The 19,271-nt window shown below is 49.8% G+C and overlaps 1 protein-coding gene across 3 annotated transcripts in view; it reads right to left on the reverse strand.

Moving 5' to 3' along the window:
* Nucleotides 1-19,271, reverse strand: part of LOC129815338 (myosin phosphatase Rho-interacting protein-like) — an 80,030-nt gene that overhangs the window by 26,705 nt on the left and 34,054 nt on the right. For all 3 annotated transcript variants that reach the window (XM_055869099.1, XM_055869183.1, XM_055869258.1), the window contains exons 4-7: nt 15,282-15,433; nt 14,292-14,557; nt 13,668-14,097; nt 6,023-6,149 (exon numbers count right to left, since the gene is read on the reverse strand). In XM_055869099.1, coding sequence (XP_055725074.1) covers nt 6,023-6,149; nt 13,668-14,097; nt 14,292-14,557; nt 15,282-15,433 — 975 coding nt within the window. The remainder of the gene's footprint in view (nt 1-6,022; nt 6,150-13,667; nt 14,098-14,291; nt 14,558-15,281; nt 15,434-19,271) is intronic.

The following is a 19,271-nucleotide window of genomic DNA, read 5'->3' on the forward strand; positions in this document are numbered from 1 at the left end:
GGAGGGACTGGTGCACTTCACAAAATAGATGGCATCATGAAGAAGCAAAATTATGTGGATATATTGAAGCAACATCTCAAGACATCAGTCAGGAAGTTAAAGCTTGGTCGCAAATGGGTCTTCCAAATGGACAATGACAACAAGCATACTTCCAAAGTTGTGGCAAAATGGGTTAAGAACAACAAAGTCAAGGTATTTGAGTGGCAATCATAAAGCCCTGACCTCAATCTCATAGAAAATATGAGAGAAAAAAAATCCTGAAAATCACATTGTAGGATTTTTTATGAATTTATTTGCAAATTATGGTGGAAAATAAGTATTTGGTCACCTACAAATAAGCAAGATTTCTGTCTCTCACAGACCTGTAACTTCTTCTTTAAGAGGCTCCTCTGTCCTCCACTCGTTACCTGTATTAATGGCACCTGTTTGAACTTGTTATCAGTATAAAAGAGACCTGTCCACAACCTCAAACAGTCACACTCCAAACTCCGCTATGGCCAAGACCAAAGAGCTGTCAAAGGACGCCAGAAACAAAATTGTAGACCTGCACCAGGCTGGGAAGACTGAATCTGCAATAGGTAAGCAGCTTGGTTTGAAGAAATCAACTGTGGGAGCAATTATTAGGAAATGGAAGACATACAAGACCACTGATAATCTCCCTCGATCTGGGGCTCCACGCAAGATCTGACCCCGTGGGGTCAAAATGATCACAAGAACGGTGAGCAAAAATCCCAGAACCACACGGGAGGACCTAGTGATTGACCTGCAGAGAGCTGGGACCAAAGTAACAAAGCCTACCATCAATAACACACTACGCCGCCAGGGACTCAAATCCTGCAGTGCCAGACGTGTCCCCCTGCTTAAGCCAGTACATGTCCAGGCCCGTCTGAAGTTTGCTAGAGAGCATTTGGATGATCCAGAAGAAGATTGGGAGAATGTCATATGGTCAGATGAAACCAAAATAGAACTTTTTGGTAAAAACTCAACTCGTCGTGTTTGGAGGACAAAGAATGCTGAGTTGCATCCAAAGAACACCATACCTACTGTGAAGCATGGGGGTGGAAACATCATGCTTTGGGGCTGTTTTTCTGCAAAGGGACCAGGACGACTGATCCGTGTAAAGGAAAGAATGAATGGGGCCATGTATCGTGAGATTTTGAGTGAAAACCTCCTTCCATCACCAAGGGCATTGAAGATGAAACGTGGCTGGGTCTTTCAGCATGACAATGATCCCAAACACACCGCCCGGGCAACGAAGGAGTGGCTTCGTAAGAAGCATTTCAAGGTCCTGGAGTGGCCTAGCCAGTCTCCAGATCTCAACCCCATAGAAAATATTTGGAGGGAGGTGAAAGTCCGTGTTGCCCAGCAACAGCCCCAAAACATCACTGCTCTAGAGGAGATCTGCATGGAGGAATGGGCCAAAATACCAGCAACAGTGTGTGAAAACCTTGTGAAGACTTACAGAAAACGTTTGACCTCGGTCATTGCCAACAAAGTGTATATAACAAAGTATTGAGATAAACTTTTGTTATTGACCAAATACTTATTTTCCACCATAATTTGCAAATAAATTCATAAAAAATCCTACAATGTGATTTTCTGGATTGTTTTTTCTCATTTTGTCTGTCATAGTTGAAGTGTACCTATGATGAAAATTACAGGCCTCTCATCTTTTTAAGTGGGAGAACTTGCACAATTGGTGGCTGACTAAATACTTTTTTGCCCCACTGCATGTACATACATACAACTGTATGTATGTATGTATGTATGTATGTATGTATGTATGTATGTATGTATGTATGTATGTATGTATGTATGTATGTATGTATGTATGTAAAAAAATATTTAAATTATGATTATTTTAAAGGCCAATTAATCTGTATTGGCTTTTTTGGGTCGTCCAATAATCGGTGTTGAAAAATCATAATCGGTCGACCTCTAGTCAAAATGGTCAATATCTGAAGATCACATCAATGTATCATGAGCCTAATTCCGTTGCTCCTCCTTCTCCCTGGAGTGTGCACTCGTACAGAACACCTACCTACCTCATGGATTTCAGAGGAACCAAAACATTATACAATAGCCTTCATGTATGTTATTTGTGTTTTTATGAACAGAACATCCTCCAATGTGAGCAGTTTAACATATGATCAAATGAGATACGATCTCCGCACAGCTGTCATAAGAAGAACAAGTCATTTTTCTAATCAGAATCACACATCTTCTAACCCGAACCCAACAGCCTTTCACCAAACCAGAGAACGGAAACAAAGACACTGACACAGAAGAAAACAAGCCTCACCCAGGAGCAGTGTGTGTGTATCTCAGAAAGAACGAGAGAGAGAGAGAGAGAAGGTAATGGGAGTGTGTATGTGCAGGTGGCATGATGTTTACTATAAGCACCCTTTATTTGTGCCAGTCTGAAAATGTCACTCATGCCTGACAACAAAGACAGGACAAACCTGGTGTACAGGTTTTAAAAGTTGCTCTAAACAGTCTCACTTCTGGGGACATTTTACTCAGGATTCTTTTGGGGGGGGACAATTTCTCTCTTTCTGTTGTTATTCCTATTACAGAGGTTGGTTTGCCCCGGCCGGAACGGACCAGGCCAGAGCAGAGCAGGCCAGAGCAGAGCAGGCCAGAGCAGGCCAGAGCAGAGCAGGCCAGACCAGAGCAGGCCAGACCAGAGCAGGCCAGACCAGAGCAGGCCAGAGCAGAGCAGGCCAGAGCAGAGCAGTCCAGTGCAGGCCAGGCCAGACCAGAGCAGACCAGACCAGAGCAGGCCAGAGCAGAGCAGGCCAGACCAGAGCAGGCCAGAGCAGAGCAGTCCAGAGCAGAGCAGGCCAGGCCAGACCAGAGCAGACCAGGCCAGAGCAGAGCAGGCCAGAGCAGAGCAGGCCAGAGCAGAGCAGGCCAGAGGAGAGCAGGCCAGGCCAGACCCGAGCAGACCAGGCCAGAGCAGAGCAGTCCAGAGCAGGCCAGAGCAGGCCAGACCAGAGCAGGCCAGACCAGAGCAGGCCAGAGGAGAGCAGGCCAGACCAGGCCAGAGCAGAGCAGGCCAGAGCAGTCCAGAGCAGAGCAGGCCAGAGCAGAGCAGGCCAGACCAGGCCAGAGCAGAGCAGGCCAGAGCAGAGCAGGCCAGAGCAGGCCAGAGCAGAGCAGGCCAGAGCAGAGCAGGCCAGAGCAGAGCAGGCCAGACCAGAGCAGGCCAGAGAAGAGCAGGCCAGACCAGACCAGGCCAGACCAGAGCAGGCCAGACCAGAGCAGGCCAGAGCAGAGCAGGCCAGACCAGAGTCAGGGGTGGAAAGGGAAGTAAGTATCAGGGAAATCGAGCCACATAATAGAAACTGGAAATGAACAAAGCACAAGCTCCTGATTTCAAAACAAAGAAACTGGAATATGTTCCGGGATTCCTCCAATGGCATTGAGGAGTACACCACACCAGTCACAGGCTTCATCAATAAGTGCATCGATGACGTCGTCCCCACAGCGACCGTATGTACATACTCCAACCAGAAACCATGGATAACAGGCAACATTCGCACTGAGCAAAAGGGTAGAGCTGCCACTTTAAAAAAGCGGGACTCTAAACTGGAAGCTTATAAGAAATCCCGCTATGCCCTCTGACGAACCATCAAACAGGCAAAGCATCAATACAGGACTAAGATCGAATCGTACAACACCGACTCCGACGTGTGGCAGGCTATTACAGACTACAAAGGGAAGCACAGCCGAGAGCTGCCTACTAACACGACCCTACTAGACGAGCTAAATTACTTCTACGCTAGCTTCGAGGCAAGTAACACTGAAACATGCATGAGAGCATCAGCTGTTCCGGACGACTGCGTGATCACGCTCTCTGCAGCCGATGTGAGTAAGACCTTTAAACAGGTCAACATTCACAAGGCCGCTGGGCCAGATGGATTACCAGGACGTGTACAACGAGCATGTGCTGACCAACTGGAAAGTGTCTTCACTGACATTTTTAACCTTTCCCTGTTGGAGTTTGTAATACGAACATGTTTCAAGCAGACCCCCATATTCCCTACGCCCAAGAACACCAAGGTAACCTGCCTAAATGACTACCGACCCGTAGCACTCACGTCTGTAGCCATGAAGTGCTTTGAAAGGCTGGTCATGGCTCACATCAACACCATTATCCCAGAAACCCTAGACCCACTCCAATTTGCATACCGCACCAACAGATCCACAGATGATGCAATCTCTATTGCACTCCACACTGCCGTTTCACACCTGGACAAAATGAACACCTATGTGAGAATGCTATTCATTGACTACAGCTCAGCGTTCAACACCATAGTGCCCTCAAAGCTCATCACTAAGCTAAGGACCCTGGGACTAAACACCTCCCTCTACAACTGGATCCTGGACTTCCTGACGGGCCGCCCCCAGGTGGGAAGGGTAGGTAACAACACATCCATCACTCTGATCCTCAATACGGAGGCCCCTCAGGGGTGCGTACTCAGTCCCCTCCTGTACTAACTGCTTACTCATGACTGCACGGCCAGGCATGACTCCAACACCATCATTAAATTTGCCGATGACAACAGTGGTAGGCCTGATCACCGACAATGATGAGACAGCCTATAGGGAGGATGTCAGAGACCTGACCGTGTGGTGCAAAGACAACAACCTCTCCCTCAACGTGATCAAGACAAAGGAGATGATTGTGGACTACAGGAAAAGGAGGACTGAGCACGCCCCATTCTCATCGACGGGGCTGCAGTGGAGCAGGTTGAGAGCTTCAAGTTCCTTGGTGTCCATATCACCAACAAACTAGAATGGTCCAAACACACCAAGACAGTCGTGAAGAGGGCACGACAAAACCTATTCCCCCTCAGGACACTAAAAAGATTTGGCATGGGTCCTCAGATCCTCAAAAGGTTTTACAGCTTCACCATCGGGAGCATCCTGACAGGTTGCATCACTGCCTGGTACGGCAACTGCTCGGCCTTTGACCGCAAGGCACTACAGAGGGTAGTGTGTACAGCCTAATACATAACTTTGGGCCGAGCTTCCTGCTACCCAGGACCTCTATACCAGGTGGTGTCAGAGGAAGGCCCTAAAAATAGTCAAAGACTCCAGCCACCCCAGTCATAGACTGTTTTCTCTGCTACCGCACGTCAAGCGGTACCGGAGCGCCAAGTCTTAGTCCAAGAGGCTTCTAAACAGCTTCTACCCCCAAGCCATAAGACTCCTGAACAGCTAATCAAATGTCTACCCAGACTATTTGCATTGCCCCCCCCCCCCCCCCTATGCTGCCGCTACTCTGTTATTATCTATGCATAGCCACTTTAATAACTCTATCTACATGTACATAATTACCTCAATTTCCTCGACATACCGGTGCCCCCCGCACATTGACTCTGTAACGATAGAGCCCTATATATAGCCCCACTAGTGTTATTTACTGCTGATCTTAAATTCATTTGTTATTCTTATCTCTTACTTCTTCAGGGATTTTCTTAAAACTGCATTGTTGGTTAAGGGCTTGTAAGTTAGCATTTCACTGTAAGGTCTACACCTGTTGTATTCGGCACATGTGACAAATACAATTTGATTTGACAGAGGGAGAGACAGTGTGTGTGTGTGTGTGTGTGTGTGTGTGTGTGTGTGTGTGTGTGTGTGTGTGTGTGTGTGTGTGTGTGTGTGTGTGTGTGTGTGTGTGTGTGTGTGTGTGTGTGTGTGTGTGTGTGTGTGTGTGTGTGTGTGTGTGAGATAGAGAATCTGCTTCATGTGCAACAGCTAACTTAATCTAGCTGAGCTATTTCACGTGATGTTGCTTGTAAAACACTTTAAAACAAGTAGACAATGTCCTGTGTCAGCTAGGACAATAATGTCTGGGCAGAGGCTGTTTTCCATAGTTAACAACCTCTCTTTGATCGACCTCAACTGAATGACGTTAAAGATCATAGTATCTGTAAAAAAAAAAAACACATGCACACACACACACACACACACACACACACACACACACACACACACGGTCCTGAAGTTGTACCTGTGTGTGGAAGCGTCTGTGTTCGCTGCGGCCCTGCCTGGCTCCGGTCCTCCCAGCCTCCTCCACTTCCATCCTCTCTGGATTCTCCAGCTCCAACGCCTCCAGCTTCTCTATCACCCCAGAACGGCTGGAACACACAGGGAGCAAGAGTACAGGTCAGAGGTGAAGGGTAGAGGTCAGAGGTGAAGGGTCAGATGCCCTTATTTGAACTTTCATTACATCTTCATTCTTACTGTGGATTAAAGAAATGGATACTAAGAGAATTCCTTCTCAGTGGAGAGAATAAAACAACTTTATTGGATAGTGCAGTTTTGTGTGTGTGTGTGCATACATGCGTGTGTGTGTGTGTGTGTGTGTGTGTGTGTGTGTGTGTGTGTGTGTGTGTGTGTGTGTGTGTGTGTGTGTGTGTGTGTGGGTGTGTGTGTGTGTGGGTGTGTGTGTGTAGGGGGGGGGGGGTTGTTCACCAAGTAAACATTGCATAATCCACATGCATATAAATGAATATTACAATACACTGCTACATGAAACTGATTAACATGATGACATTGAGAAAGACAGGCTCCTGTGACCGTGTTCAAACTTACAGAAACACCGACAGCCTTCCTCCACAAACACACAGATACACCGACAGCCTTCCTCCACACACAGATACACAGACAGCCTTCCTCCACACACACACAGATACACTGACAGCCTTCCTCCACACACAGATACACAGACAGCCTTCCTCCACACACAGATACACCGACAGCCTTCCTCCACACACACACAGATACACCGACAGCCTTCCTCCACACACACACAGATACACCGTCAGCCTTCCTCCACACACAGATACACAGACAGCCTTCCTCCACACACAGATACACAGACAGCCTTCCTCCACACACACACAGATACACCGACAGCCTTCCTCCACACACAGATACACAGACAGCCTTCCTCCACACACAGATACACAGACAGCCTTCCTCCACACACAGATACACAGACAGCCTTCCTCCACACACAGATACACCGACAGCCTTCCTCCACACACAGATACACCGACAGCCTTCCTCCACACACACACAGATACACAGACAGCCTTCCTCCACACACAGATACACCGACAGCCTTCCTCCACACACAGATACACCGACAGCCTTCCTCCACACACAGATACACAGACAGCCTTCCTCCACACACACACAGATACACCGACAGCCTTCCTCCACAAACACACAGATACACCGACAGCCTTCCTCCACAAACACACAGATACACCGACAGCCTTCCTCCACACACAGATACACCGACAGCCTTCCTCCACACACAGATACACAGACAGCCTTCCTCCACACACACACAGATACACCGACAGCCTTCCTCCACACACAGATACACCGACAGCCTTCCTCCACACACAGATACACAGACAGCCTTCCTCCACACACAGATACACAGACAGCCTTCCTCCACACACAGATACACCGACAGCCTTCCTCCACACACAGATACACCGACAGCCTTCCTCCACAAACACACAGATACACAGACAGCCTTCCTCCACACACAGATACACCGACAGCCTTCCTCCACACACAGATACACCGACAGCCTTCCTCCACACACAGATACACCGACAGCCTTCCTCCACACACAGATACACAGACAGCCTTCCTCCACACACAGATACACAGACAGCCTTCCTCAACACACAGAAACACCGACAGCCTTCCTCAACACACAGATACACAGACAGCCTTCCTCCACACACAGATACACAGACAGCCTTCCTCCACACACAGATACACAGACAGCCTTCCTCCACACACAGATACACAGACAGCCTTCCTCCACACACAGATACACCGACAGCCTTCCTCCACACACAGATACACCGACAGCCTTCCTCCACACACAGATACACCGACAGCCTTCCTCCACACACAGATACACAGACAGCCTTCCTCAACACACAGAAACACCGACAGCCTTCCTCAACACACAGATACACCGACAGCCTTCCTCCACACACAGATACACAGACAGCCTTCCTCCACACACAGATACACAGACAGCCTTCCTCCACACACAGATACACAGACAGCCTTCCTCCACACACAGATACACAGACAGCCTTCCTCCACACACAGATACACCGACAGCCTTCCTCCACACACACACAGATACACCGACAGCCTTCCTCCACACACACACAGATACACAGACAGCCTTCCTCCACACACACACAGATACACCGACAGCCTTCCTCCACACACACACACAGATACACTGACAGCCTTCCTCCACACACACACAGATACACTGACAGCCTTCCTCCACACACACACAGATACACTGACAGCCTTCCTCCACACACAGATACACTGACAGCCTTCCTCCACACACACACAGATACACTGACAGCCTTCCTCCACACACAGATACACTGACAGCCTTCCTCCACACACACACAGATACACTGACAGCCTTCCTCCACACACACACAGATACACTGACAGCCTTCCTCCACACACACACAGATACACCGACAGCCTTCCTCCACACGAAGATTTATTTTGACGCTCGCTTTTGATAAGGAGAATCATTAATTTACGGGTACCATGAGTCGCTTTACCGGTACTGGGCCGGTCGCACTACCTCTGTAGTGCCTTGCGGTCGGAGGGCGAGCAGTTACCATACCAGGCAGTGATGCAACCTGTCAGGATGCTCTCGCAGGTGCAGCTGTAAAACCTTTTGAGGATCTGAGGACCCATGCCAAATCTTTTCAGTCTCCTGAGGAGGAATAGGTTTTGTTGTGCCCTCTTCACGACTGTCTTGGTGTGCTTGGACCATGTTAGGTTTGTTGGTGATGTGGACGCCAAGGAACTGGAAGTTCTCAACCTGCTCCAGTACAGTCCCGTCGATGAAAATGGGGGCGTGCTCGGTCCTCCTTTTCCTGTAGTCCACAATGATCTCCTTTGTAGCCTCCCGGGTGGCACAGTGGTCTAAGGCACTGCATCGCAGTGCTAGCTGTACCACCAGAGATTCTGGGTTTGAGCCCAGGCTCTGTTGAGACCAGGAGGCCCAAGGGGCGGCGCACAATTGGCCCAGCGTCGTCCGGGTTAGGGAAGGTTTGGCCGGCAGGGATATCCTTGTCTCATCTCGCACTAGCGACTCCTGTGGCGGGCGGGGCGCAGTGCACGCTGACCAGGGCGCCAGGTGTACAGTGTTTCCACCGACACATTGGTGCGGCTGGCTTCCGGGTTGGATATGCATTGTGTCAAGAAGCTGTGCGGCTTGATTGGGGTGTGTTTCAGAGGACGCATGACTCTCGACCTTCGCCTATCCCGAGTCTGTACGAGAGTTGCAGCGATGAGAAAAGACTGTAACTACTACCAATTGGATACCACGAAATTGCGTAGAAAAATGATCTCCTTTGTCTTGATCAGGTTAAGGGAGAAGTTGCTGTCCTTGCACCACACGGTCAGGACTCTGACCTCCTCCCTATAGGCTGTCGGAGTACACCTCCTGGAAATCTGTCTGGCCTTGAGAATGTTGACATGTTTAAAGGTCTTACTCACATCGGCTGCGTAGAGTGTGATCACACAGTCGTCCGGAACAGCTGATGCTCTCATGCATGTTTCAGTGTTACTTGCCTCGAAGCGAGCAGTTATTTAGCTCGTCTGATAGGCTCGTGTCACTGCGCAGCTCTCAGCTGTGCTTCCCTTTGTAGTCTGTAATGGTTTGCAAGCCCTGCCACATCCGACGAGCATCAGAGCCGGTGTAGCATGATTCAATCTTAGTCCTGTATTGACGCATTGCTTGTTTGATGGTTCATTGGTGGGCATAGCGGGATTTCTTATAAGCTTCCAGTTTAGAGTCCCACTCCTTGAAAGCGGCAGCTCTACCGTTTAGCTCAGTGCAAATGTTGCCTGTAATCCATGGCTTCTGGTTGGGGTATGTACGTACAGTCACTGTGGCGACAACGTCATGGATGCATTTATTGATAAAGCCAGCAACTGATGGTGTACTCCTCAATGCCATCGGAAGAATCCCGGAACATATTCCAGTCTGTGCTAGCAAAACAGTCCTTTAGTTTAGCATCTGCTTCATCTGACCACTTTTTTATAGACTGAGTCACTGGTGCTTCCTGCTTTAATTTTTGCTAATAAGCAGGAATCAGGAGGATAGAGTTATGGTCAGATTTGCCAAATGGAGGGAGAGGGAGAGCTTTGTACACGTCTCTGTGTGTGTAGTAAAGGTGGTCTAGAATATTTTTCCCCTCTGGTTGCACATTTAACATGCTGATAGAAATGAGGTAAAACTGATTTAAGTTTCCCTGCATTAAAGTCCCCAGCCACTCGGAGCGCCGCCTCTGGGTGAGCGTTTTCCTGTTTGCTTATGGTGGAATACAGCTCATTGAGTGCGGTTTTAGTGCCAGCCTCAGTCTGTGAACAGCTACGAAAAATACAGATCAATTCTCTAGGTAGATAGGGTGGTCTACAGCTTATCATGAGATACTCTACCTCAGGCGAGCAAAACTCTGAGACCTCCTTAGATATCGTGCACCAGCAATTGTTTATAAATAGACATAGGCCCCCGCCCCGTGTCTTACCAGAGGCTGCTGTTCTGTCCTGCCGGTAGAGTGTATAACCCGCCAGCTCTATGTTCTTAATGTCGTCGTCGACTTGGTGAAACATAAGATATTCCAGTTTTTTAATGTCCCGTTGGTAGGATATACGTGTTTTCAGTTCGTCCCATTTATTTTCCAGCGATTGAACGTTAGTTAGCAGAATGGAAGGCAAGGGCAGATTAGCAACTCGTCTCCTGATCCTCACAAGGCATTCTGATCTCTTTCCGCAAAACCTACGTTTCCTTTTCCAGCGAATCACAGGGATCTGGGGCTGGTCGGGTGTCTGTAGTATATCCCTCGCGGCCGACTCATTGGAGAAGAACTCCTCGTCCAGTTTGAGGGGAGTAATCCCAGTTCTGTTGTCCAGAAGCTCTTTTCGGTCATAAGAGACGGTAGCAGCAACATTATGGACAAATCAAGTTACGAACAACACGTAAAAACAAACAAAATAACATAGTTGGTTAAGAGCCGATAAGACGGCAGCCATCTTTGGCGCCGGAGGGTAGGGCTTATCCTCTTTGGTTTATTTGAGCTGTTCTTGCCATAATATGGACTTGTTCTTTCACCATACAGGGCTATCTTCTGTTTACCACCCCTACCTTGTCACAACACAACTGATTGGCTCAAACGCATTAAGCGAAGAAATTCCACAAATTAACTTTTAAAAAGGCACACCTGTTAATAGAAATGCATTCCAGGTGACTACCTCATGAAGCTGGTTGAGAGAATGCTAAGTGTACAAAGCTGTCAAGGCAAATGGTGGCTACTTTGAAGAATCTCAAATATAAAATATGCAAATTTTTAGTAACTTTTGGTTACTAGATGATTTCATATGTGTTATTTAATAGTTTTGATGTCTTCACTATTATTCTACAATGTAGAAAATAGTAAAACTAAAGAAAAACCCTGGAATGAGGAGGTGTGTCCAAACGTTTGACTGGTGCTGTACTTCAGTACTAAAGTGCTAGTTGGCTGCTGGGTTCAAGAGTGGCAGAGCTCCCAAATGGACCGTCAGTCTACTGGACGTCCCTGCTCTGCCCTCGCCTTGTCCTGCCCTCTCTCTGCCCTCTCTCTGCCCTCTCTCTGCCCTCTCTCTGCCCTCGCCCTGCCCTCGCCCTGCCCTCGCCCTGCCCTCGCTCTGCCCTCTCTCTGCCCTCTCTCTGCCCACGCTCTGCCCACGCTCTGCCCTCGCTCTGCCCTCGCTCTGCCCTCGCTCTGCCCTCGCTCTGCCCTCTCTCTGCCCTCGCTCTGCCCTCGCTCTGCCCTCGCTCTGCCCTCGCTCTGCCCTCGCTCTGCCCTCGCTCTGCCCTCTCTCTGCCCTCGCTCTGCCCTCTCTCTGCCCTCGCCCTGCCCTCGCCCTGCCCTCTCTCTGCCCTCTCTCTGCCCTCGCTCTGCCCTCGCTCTGCCCTCTCTCTGCCCTCGCTCTGCCCTCTCTCTGCCCTCGCTCTGCCCTCGCCCTGCCCTCGCCCTGCCCTCGCCCTGCCCTCGCCCTGCCCTCTCGTTTCTCTTTTCCTTTCAGGACTAGTTTTGGATGAGGCGGGTGGGGGTTGGATCTGGGAGGAAAAGGATGAAGCACACCCGTGTGTGTATGTGTGTGTGTGTGTGTGTGTGACCTCTTGACCCTTTCCTAGAACAGAGTCCTGAACGGATGATGAGCGAATGGAAAGTACAAAACCTGTTTATTCAGGATGTTTATGTTGAACCTCAGCCCTGAGAAAATAGGGAAAGATTACTAGCAATAATCAACATAGTTCCTTCCCATGTGAAGTATACTAGGAACTGTGGAACGTAGACATTCACACATCTTACACTGTCTGGATTACACCAAATACAGCCTTTTCCTCGAGGACAGAGTCTGTGTATTGACGCAGATGTGTTGGGGGGTGGGTTGGGACCGTGTATCTTGCTGCGTCATGGGATTCTCTACAGATGTCCTTCTGCTTGTCTAACCCAGCAGTCAGACAGTCCACTAACTTGGTTACCAGCCTATGTCAAAACCTGAATAACAGATAAAGCTTTACCTAGACAAATATATCCCAGGAAACAAACAGTGATTGCAGTCAGGATCATCTCCTCTCTGAACTAAGACAGGACAGAGTCAGATTCACCTCCTCTCTAAACTAAGACAGGACAGACAGTCAGATTTACCTCCTCTCTGAACTAAGACAGGACAGAGTCAGATTCACCTCCTCTCTGAACTAAGACAGGACAGAGTCAGATTCACCTCCTCTCTGAACTAAGACAGGACAGACAGAATCACCTCCTCTATGAACTAAGACAGGACAGACAGTCAGATTCACCTCCTCTCTGAACTAAGACAGGACAGACAGAATCACCTCCTCTCTAAACTAAGACAGGACAGAGTCAGATTCACCTCCTCTCTGAACCAAGACAGGACAGACAGTCAGAATCACCTCCTCTCTGAACTAAGACAGGACAGACAGTCAGATTCACCTCCTCTCTGAACTAAGACAGGACAGACAGTCAGAATCACCTCCTCTCTGAACTAAGACAGGACAGACAGTCAGATTCACCTCCTCTCTGAACTAAGACAGGACAGACAGTCAGATTTACCTCCTCTCTGAACTAAGACAGGACAGACAGAATCACCTCCTCTCTGAACTAAGACAGGACAGAGTCAGATTCACCTCCTCTCTAAACTGAGACAGGACAGAGTCAGATTTACCTCCTCTCTGAACTAAGACAGGACAGTCAGATTCACCTCCTCTCTGAACTAAGACAGGACAGACAGTCAGATTCACCTCCTCTCTGAACTAAGACAGGACAGACAGTCAGATTCACCTCCTCTCTGAACTAAAGACAGGACATGCATACAGGGGACAGTTGGTTGAACAGACGGGTAGACACCTCTTCTCAGGAATGAACACGGCCTCTCTCGTGTCTCTCTGAACTAAGACAGGACAGACGGGCGGACAGACAGACACCTCTCAGGACTGAACACGGCCTCTCTCTCTCTGAACTAAGACAGGACAGACAGGCAGGCAGACCGACAGACAGACTCACCTCTTCTCAGGACTGAACACGGCCTCTCTCTCCTCACCAGGACTCCTCACTCTGCTCCTCTTCTCTGCCTTCCTGGCCTCGGCCTCCAGCCTCCTGGAGCGTGGAGTATCGTGGTGCCCTCCCTGGGCCGGCCCTAACCGCCCCGCCAGGTGGCTCTCTGTGCTGGCCACCGTGTTGCCACTTGCGTCAGAGTCCAGCGAGCTGACCGAACCACTGATGTGGGAGCCGTTGGACAACAGGGAGCTGCCAGAGGGGAAGGGGTCACTGGGGAGCGGGGAGAAGCAGCGCGGCACCCCGCCCAGGCTGGAGCCCGTGGGAGACAGGAGGTCGTGGTGGGCGAGAGGGACCGAGCCGTGGAGGCCACTTCGGTCCACCTCGTCACCGTTGACTGAGCCGGCGTCTGAGCCACGGGCCACGGAACCACAGTCACCTAGAAAAGGGTTGGGGTGAAGGGTCAAAGACGGACACAGATGATCTCTAAATTGTAATGGTATAATCTTTTACAGCTGTGTTGCTTGCTAACACCATTCCAATCCCTTCTGATATATCTGATGCAGCATATACACTAGACTATAAATGGGGACTATGGGGCTAGATGTGACCTGTACCGTGGTTCCTCCATACCTGTAGAGGGCTGTGGTGAGCCCAGCCTGGGGAGGTCAGGAGCAGGCCACAAAGACACCCCCTCAGCCTCTCTGTGGCTCAGCTCCTCCTGCCAGATGATGGAGCTGGAGTCTGGAACATTCTCCGAGCCCGCTTCGGGGATACCTGATCCCTTCACTGCCACTTTTGCTGGTCCTGGCTCCTGAGAAGTGGTGGGCTCCACCTTGCGTTTCTTCTTCTGGTTCTGCTTGTTGGTCCTGGGATAGATCACCAGCTGTTCAGTCCAGCTGGACAGAGAGAGAGGAACAGAATGTTAGTCAGGGTGCTGGGATAGACCAACCAGCTGTTCAGTCCAGCTGGACAGAGAGAGAGGAACAGAATGTTAGTCAGGGTGCTGGGATAGACCAACCAGCTGTTCAGTCCAGCTGGGCAGAGAGAGAGGAACAGAATGTTAGTCAGGGTGCTGGGATAGACCAACCAGCTGTTCAGTCCAGCTGGGCAGAGAGAGAGGAACAGAATGTTAGTCAGGGTGCTGGGATAGACCAACCAGCTGTTCAGTCCAGCTGGGCAGAGAGAGAGGAACAGAATGTTAGTCAGGGTGCTGGGATAGACCAACCAGCTGTTCAGTCCAGCTGGGCAGAGAGAGAGGAACAGAATGTTAGTCAGGGTGCTGGGATAGACCAACCAGCTGTTCAGTCCAGCTGGACAGAGAGAGAGGAACAGAATGTTAGTCAGGGTGCTGGGATAGACCAACCAGCTGTTCAGTCCAGCTGGACAGAGAGAGAGGAACAGAATGTTAGTCAGGGTGCTGGGATAGACCAACCAGCTGTTCAGTCCAGCTGGACAGAGAGAGAGGAACAGAATGTTAGTCAGGGTGCTGGGATAGACCAACCAGCTGTTCAGTCCAGCTGGACAGAGAGAGAGGAACAGAATGTTAGTCAGGGTGCTGGGATAGATCACCAGCTGTTCAGTTCAGGGCAGAGAGAACACACACACCAGACACACACTTACCCATTGATGATCTCTTTGTTCTCCCCTCGTATGAAGTACTCCTGCTCAGGAGTGACGATACAGAGAGCGTTCTTCTGGCCCGTCTTGGGCTCGGCGTCCATGACGTCAGTACACAGGTTCAAATTCACCGTTCCCTGGGGAAGAGTGCTCGACTGGAGGGGGAAGAAGAGACAAACCATATTCAGCCACAGATAACGGACAACATGACATCATGTAGACCAGGGAACATTCCAGCAGAACAAGACTAGAACCAGGACAATGATGAGAGGTTATTGCCCTGTAGCACACTGGGAAGTACAGTTTACGTCTGATTAGTTCCTTTCAACAGCTGCAGCGGAAACTACAACTTCTGACGGGTTCTAGATCTCAGTCTCTGACAGGTGGGTTCTAGATCTCAGTCTGTGACAGGTGGGTTCTAGATCTCAGTCTGACAGGTGGGTTCTAGATCTCAGTCTGACAGGTGGGTTCTAGATCTCAGTCTGTGACACGTGGGTCCTAGATCTCAGTTTGACAGGTGGGTTCTAGATCTCAGTCTGTGACACGTGGGTTCTAGATCTCAGTCTGTGACACGTGGGTCCTAGATCTCAGTCTGTGACACGTGGGTCCTAATTCTCAGTCTGACAGGTGGGTTCTAGATCTCAGTCTGTGACACGTGGGTCCTAGATCTCAGTCTGTGACAGGTGGGTTCTAGATCTCAGTCTGTGACAGGTGGGTTCTAGATCTCAGTCTGTGACAGGTGGGTTCTAGATCTCAGTCTGTGACACGTGGGTCCTAGATCTCAGTCTGTGACACATGGGTACTAGATCTCAGTCTGTGACACGTGGGTCCTAGATCTCAGGTAGACAGGTGGGTTCTAGATCTCAGTCTGTGACACGTGGGTCCTAGATCTCAGTCTGTGACAGGTGGGTTCTAGATCTCAGTCTGACAGGTGGGTTCTAGATCTCAGTCTGTGACACGTGGGTCCTAGATCTCAGTCTGTGACACGTGGGTCCTAGATCTCAGTCTGACAGGTGGGTTCTAGATCTCAGTCTGTGACACGTGGGTCCTAGATCTCAGTCTGTGACACGTGGGTCCTAGATCTCAGTCTGTGACACGTGGGTCCTAGATCTCAGTCTGACAGGTGGGTTCTAGATCTCAGTCTGTGACACCTGGGTCCAAAATCTCAGTCTGACAGGTGGGTTCTAGATCTCAGTCTGTGACAGGTGGGTTCTAGATCTCAGTCTGTGACAGGTGGGTTCTAGATCTCAGTCTGTGACACGTGGGTCCTAGATCTCAGTCTGTGACAGGTGGGTTCTAGATCTCAGTCTGTGACACGTGGGTCCTAGATCTCACATGTTGAGGGGCACAATTCATCACTGTTTCAACTCGTCACCTCATGATTCCCAGAAAACCCTAGAACTCCCCCTGAACCCCATCATGGGTTCTCTAGTTCAGTGTGAGTCCTGTCCTGCTGTTACCAGACTTGCTGTTACCAGACCTGCTGTTATCAGACCTGATGTTACCAGACCTGCTGTTACCAGACCTGCTGTTAAAAGTCCTGCTGTTACCAGACCTGCTGTTACCAGACCTGCTGTTACTAGTCCTGCTGTTACCAGACCTGCTGTAACCAGACCTGCTGTTACCAGACCTGCTGTTACCAGACCTGCTGTTACCAGACCTGCTGTTACCAGACCTGCTGTTACTAGACCTGCTGTTACCAGACCTGCTGTTACCAGACCTGCTGTTACCAGACCTGCTGTTACCAGACCTGCTGTTACCAGACCTGCTGTTACCAGACCTGATGTTACCAGACCTGATGTTACCAGACCTGTACTCTGTTACCAGACCCTGACAGTACTGTACTCTGTCTGTTACCAGACACTGACAGTATTGTACTCTGTTACCAGACCCTGACAGTACTGTACTCTGTTACCAGACCCTGACAGTACTGTACTCTGTTACCAGACCCTGACAGTACTGTACTCTGTTACCAGACCCTGACAGTACTATACTCTGTCTGTTACCAGACCCTGACAGTACTGTACTCTGTTACATATTTAAAACAGGTGTTGTTTCTCTTCTTAGCTCTATTCACATGGATCCTGTTTTAATAGAAGCTGCCAGTAAACCCTGGAGACTTCCAGATACAGCTATTACACTGGGACACACAGAGACAGAGACAGAGAGAGAGACAGAGAGAGAGACAGAGAGAGAGACAGAGAGAGCGACAGAGAGAGAGACAGAGAGAGAGACAGAGAGAGAGACAGAGAGAGAGAGAGAGACAGAGAGACGAGGGGGACTGGGAGAGAGAGAGAGAGAGAGAGAGAGAGAGAGAGAGAGAGAGAGAGAGAGAGAGAGAGAGAGAGAGAGAGAGAGAGAGAGAGAGAGAGAGAGAGAGAGAGAGAGAGAGAGAGACGAGGGGGACTGGGAGAGAGAGAGAGACGAGGGGGACTGGGAGAGAGAGCGAGAGAGAGAGCGAGAGAGGAGGGGGACGGAGAGAGAGCGAGAGAGAGAGGGGAGGGGAACTGGGAGAGATATAGTGCACTACTTTCGAACAGAGCACTATGGACCCTGGTTGAAAAGCAGTGCACTCTACAGGAAATAGGGTCCCACCTGTAAAGGGAAAGGGGGAAACTGAAATGTGTCTTCCGTATTTAACCCAACCTCTCTGAATCAGAGAGGTAAGGAAGGGGGGGATGCCTTAATCAACATCCACGTCTTCAGTGCCCGGGGAACAGTGGGTTAACTGCCTTGTTCAGTGGAACAGTGGGTTAACTGCCTTGTTCAGTGGAACAGTGGGTTAACTGCCTTGTTCAGGGGAACAGTGGGTTAACTGCCTTGTTCAGTGGAACAGTGGGTTAACTGCCTTGTTCAGTGGAACAGTGGGTTAACTGCCTTGTTCAGGGGAACAGTGGGTTAACTGCCTTGTTCAGGGGAACAGTGGGTTAACTGCCTTGTTCAGGGGAACAGTGGGTTAACTGCCTTGTTCAGGGGAACAGTGGGTTAACTGCCTTGCTCAGTGGAACAGTGGGTTAACTGCCTTGTTCAGGGGAACAGTGGGTTAACTGCCTTGTTCAGGGGAACAGTGGGTTAACTGCCTTGTTCAGTGGAACAGTGGGTTAACTGCCTTGTTCAGGGGAACAGTGGGTTAACTGCCTTGCTCAGTGGAACAGTGGGTTAACTGCCTTGTTCAGGGGAACAGTGGGTTAACTGCCTTGTTCAGTGGAACAGTGGGTTAACTGCCTTGTTCAGGGGAACAGTGGGTTAACTGCCTTGCTCAGTGGAACAGTGGGTTAACTGCCTTGTTCAGGGGAACAGTGGGTTAACTGCCTTGTTCAGGGGAACAGTGGGTTAACTGCCTTGCTCAGGGGAACAGTGGGTTAACTGCCTTGTTCAGGGGAACAGTGGGTTAACTGCCTTGTTCAGGGGAACAGTGGGTTAACTGCCTTGTTCAGGGGAACAGTGGGTTAACTGCCTTGTTCAGGGGAACAGTGGGTTAACTGCCTTGTTCAGGGGAACAGTGGGTTAACTGCCTTGCTCAGTGGAACAGTGGGTTAACTGCCTTGTTCAGGGGAACAGTGGGTTAACTGCCTTGTTCAGGGGAACAGTGGGTTAACTGCCTTGCTCAGGGGAACAGTGGGTTAACTGCCTTGTTCAGGGGAACAGTGGGTTAACTGTCTTGTTCAGGGGAACAGTGGGTTAACTGCCTTGTTCAGTGGAACAGTGGGTTAACTGCCTTGTTCAGGGGAACAGTGGGTTAACTGCCTTGTTCAGGGGAACAGTGGGTTAACTGCCTTGTTCAGGGGAACAGTCGGTTAACTGCCTTGCTCAGGGGCAGAATGACAGATTTTTACTTTGTCAGCTCGGGGATTCGATCCAGCAACCTTTCAGTTACTGGCCCAATGCTGTAACCACTTATCTACCTACCACCTCTACACTTTAACTACTAGGCTACCTGCCACCTCTACACTCTAACCACTAGGCTACCTGCCGTCCCTACACTCTAACCAC

Source organism: Salvelinus fontinalis, chromosome 1 (assembly GCF_029448725.1).
Source record: "Salvelinus fontinalis isolate EN_2023a chromosome 1, ASM2944872v1, whole genome shotgun sequence".
Taxonomy (NCBI): domain Eukaryota; kingdom Metazoa; phylum Chordata; class Actinopteri; order Salmoniformes; family Salmonidae; genus Salvelinus; species Salvelinus fontinalis.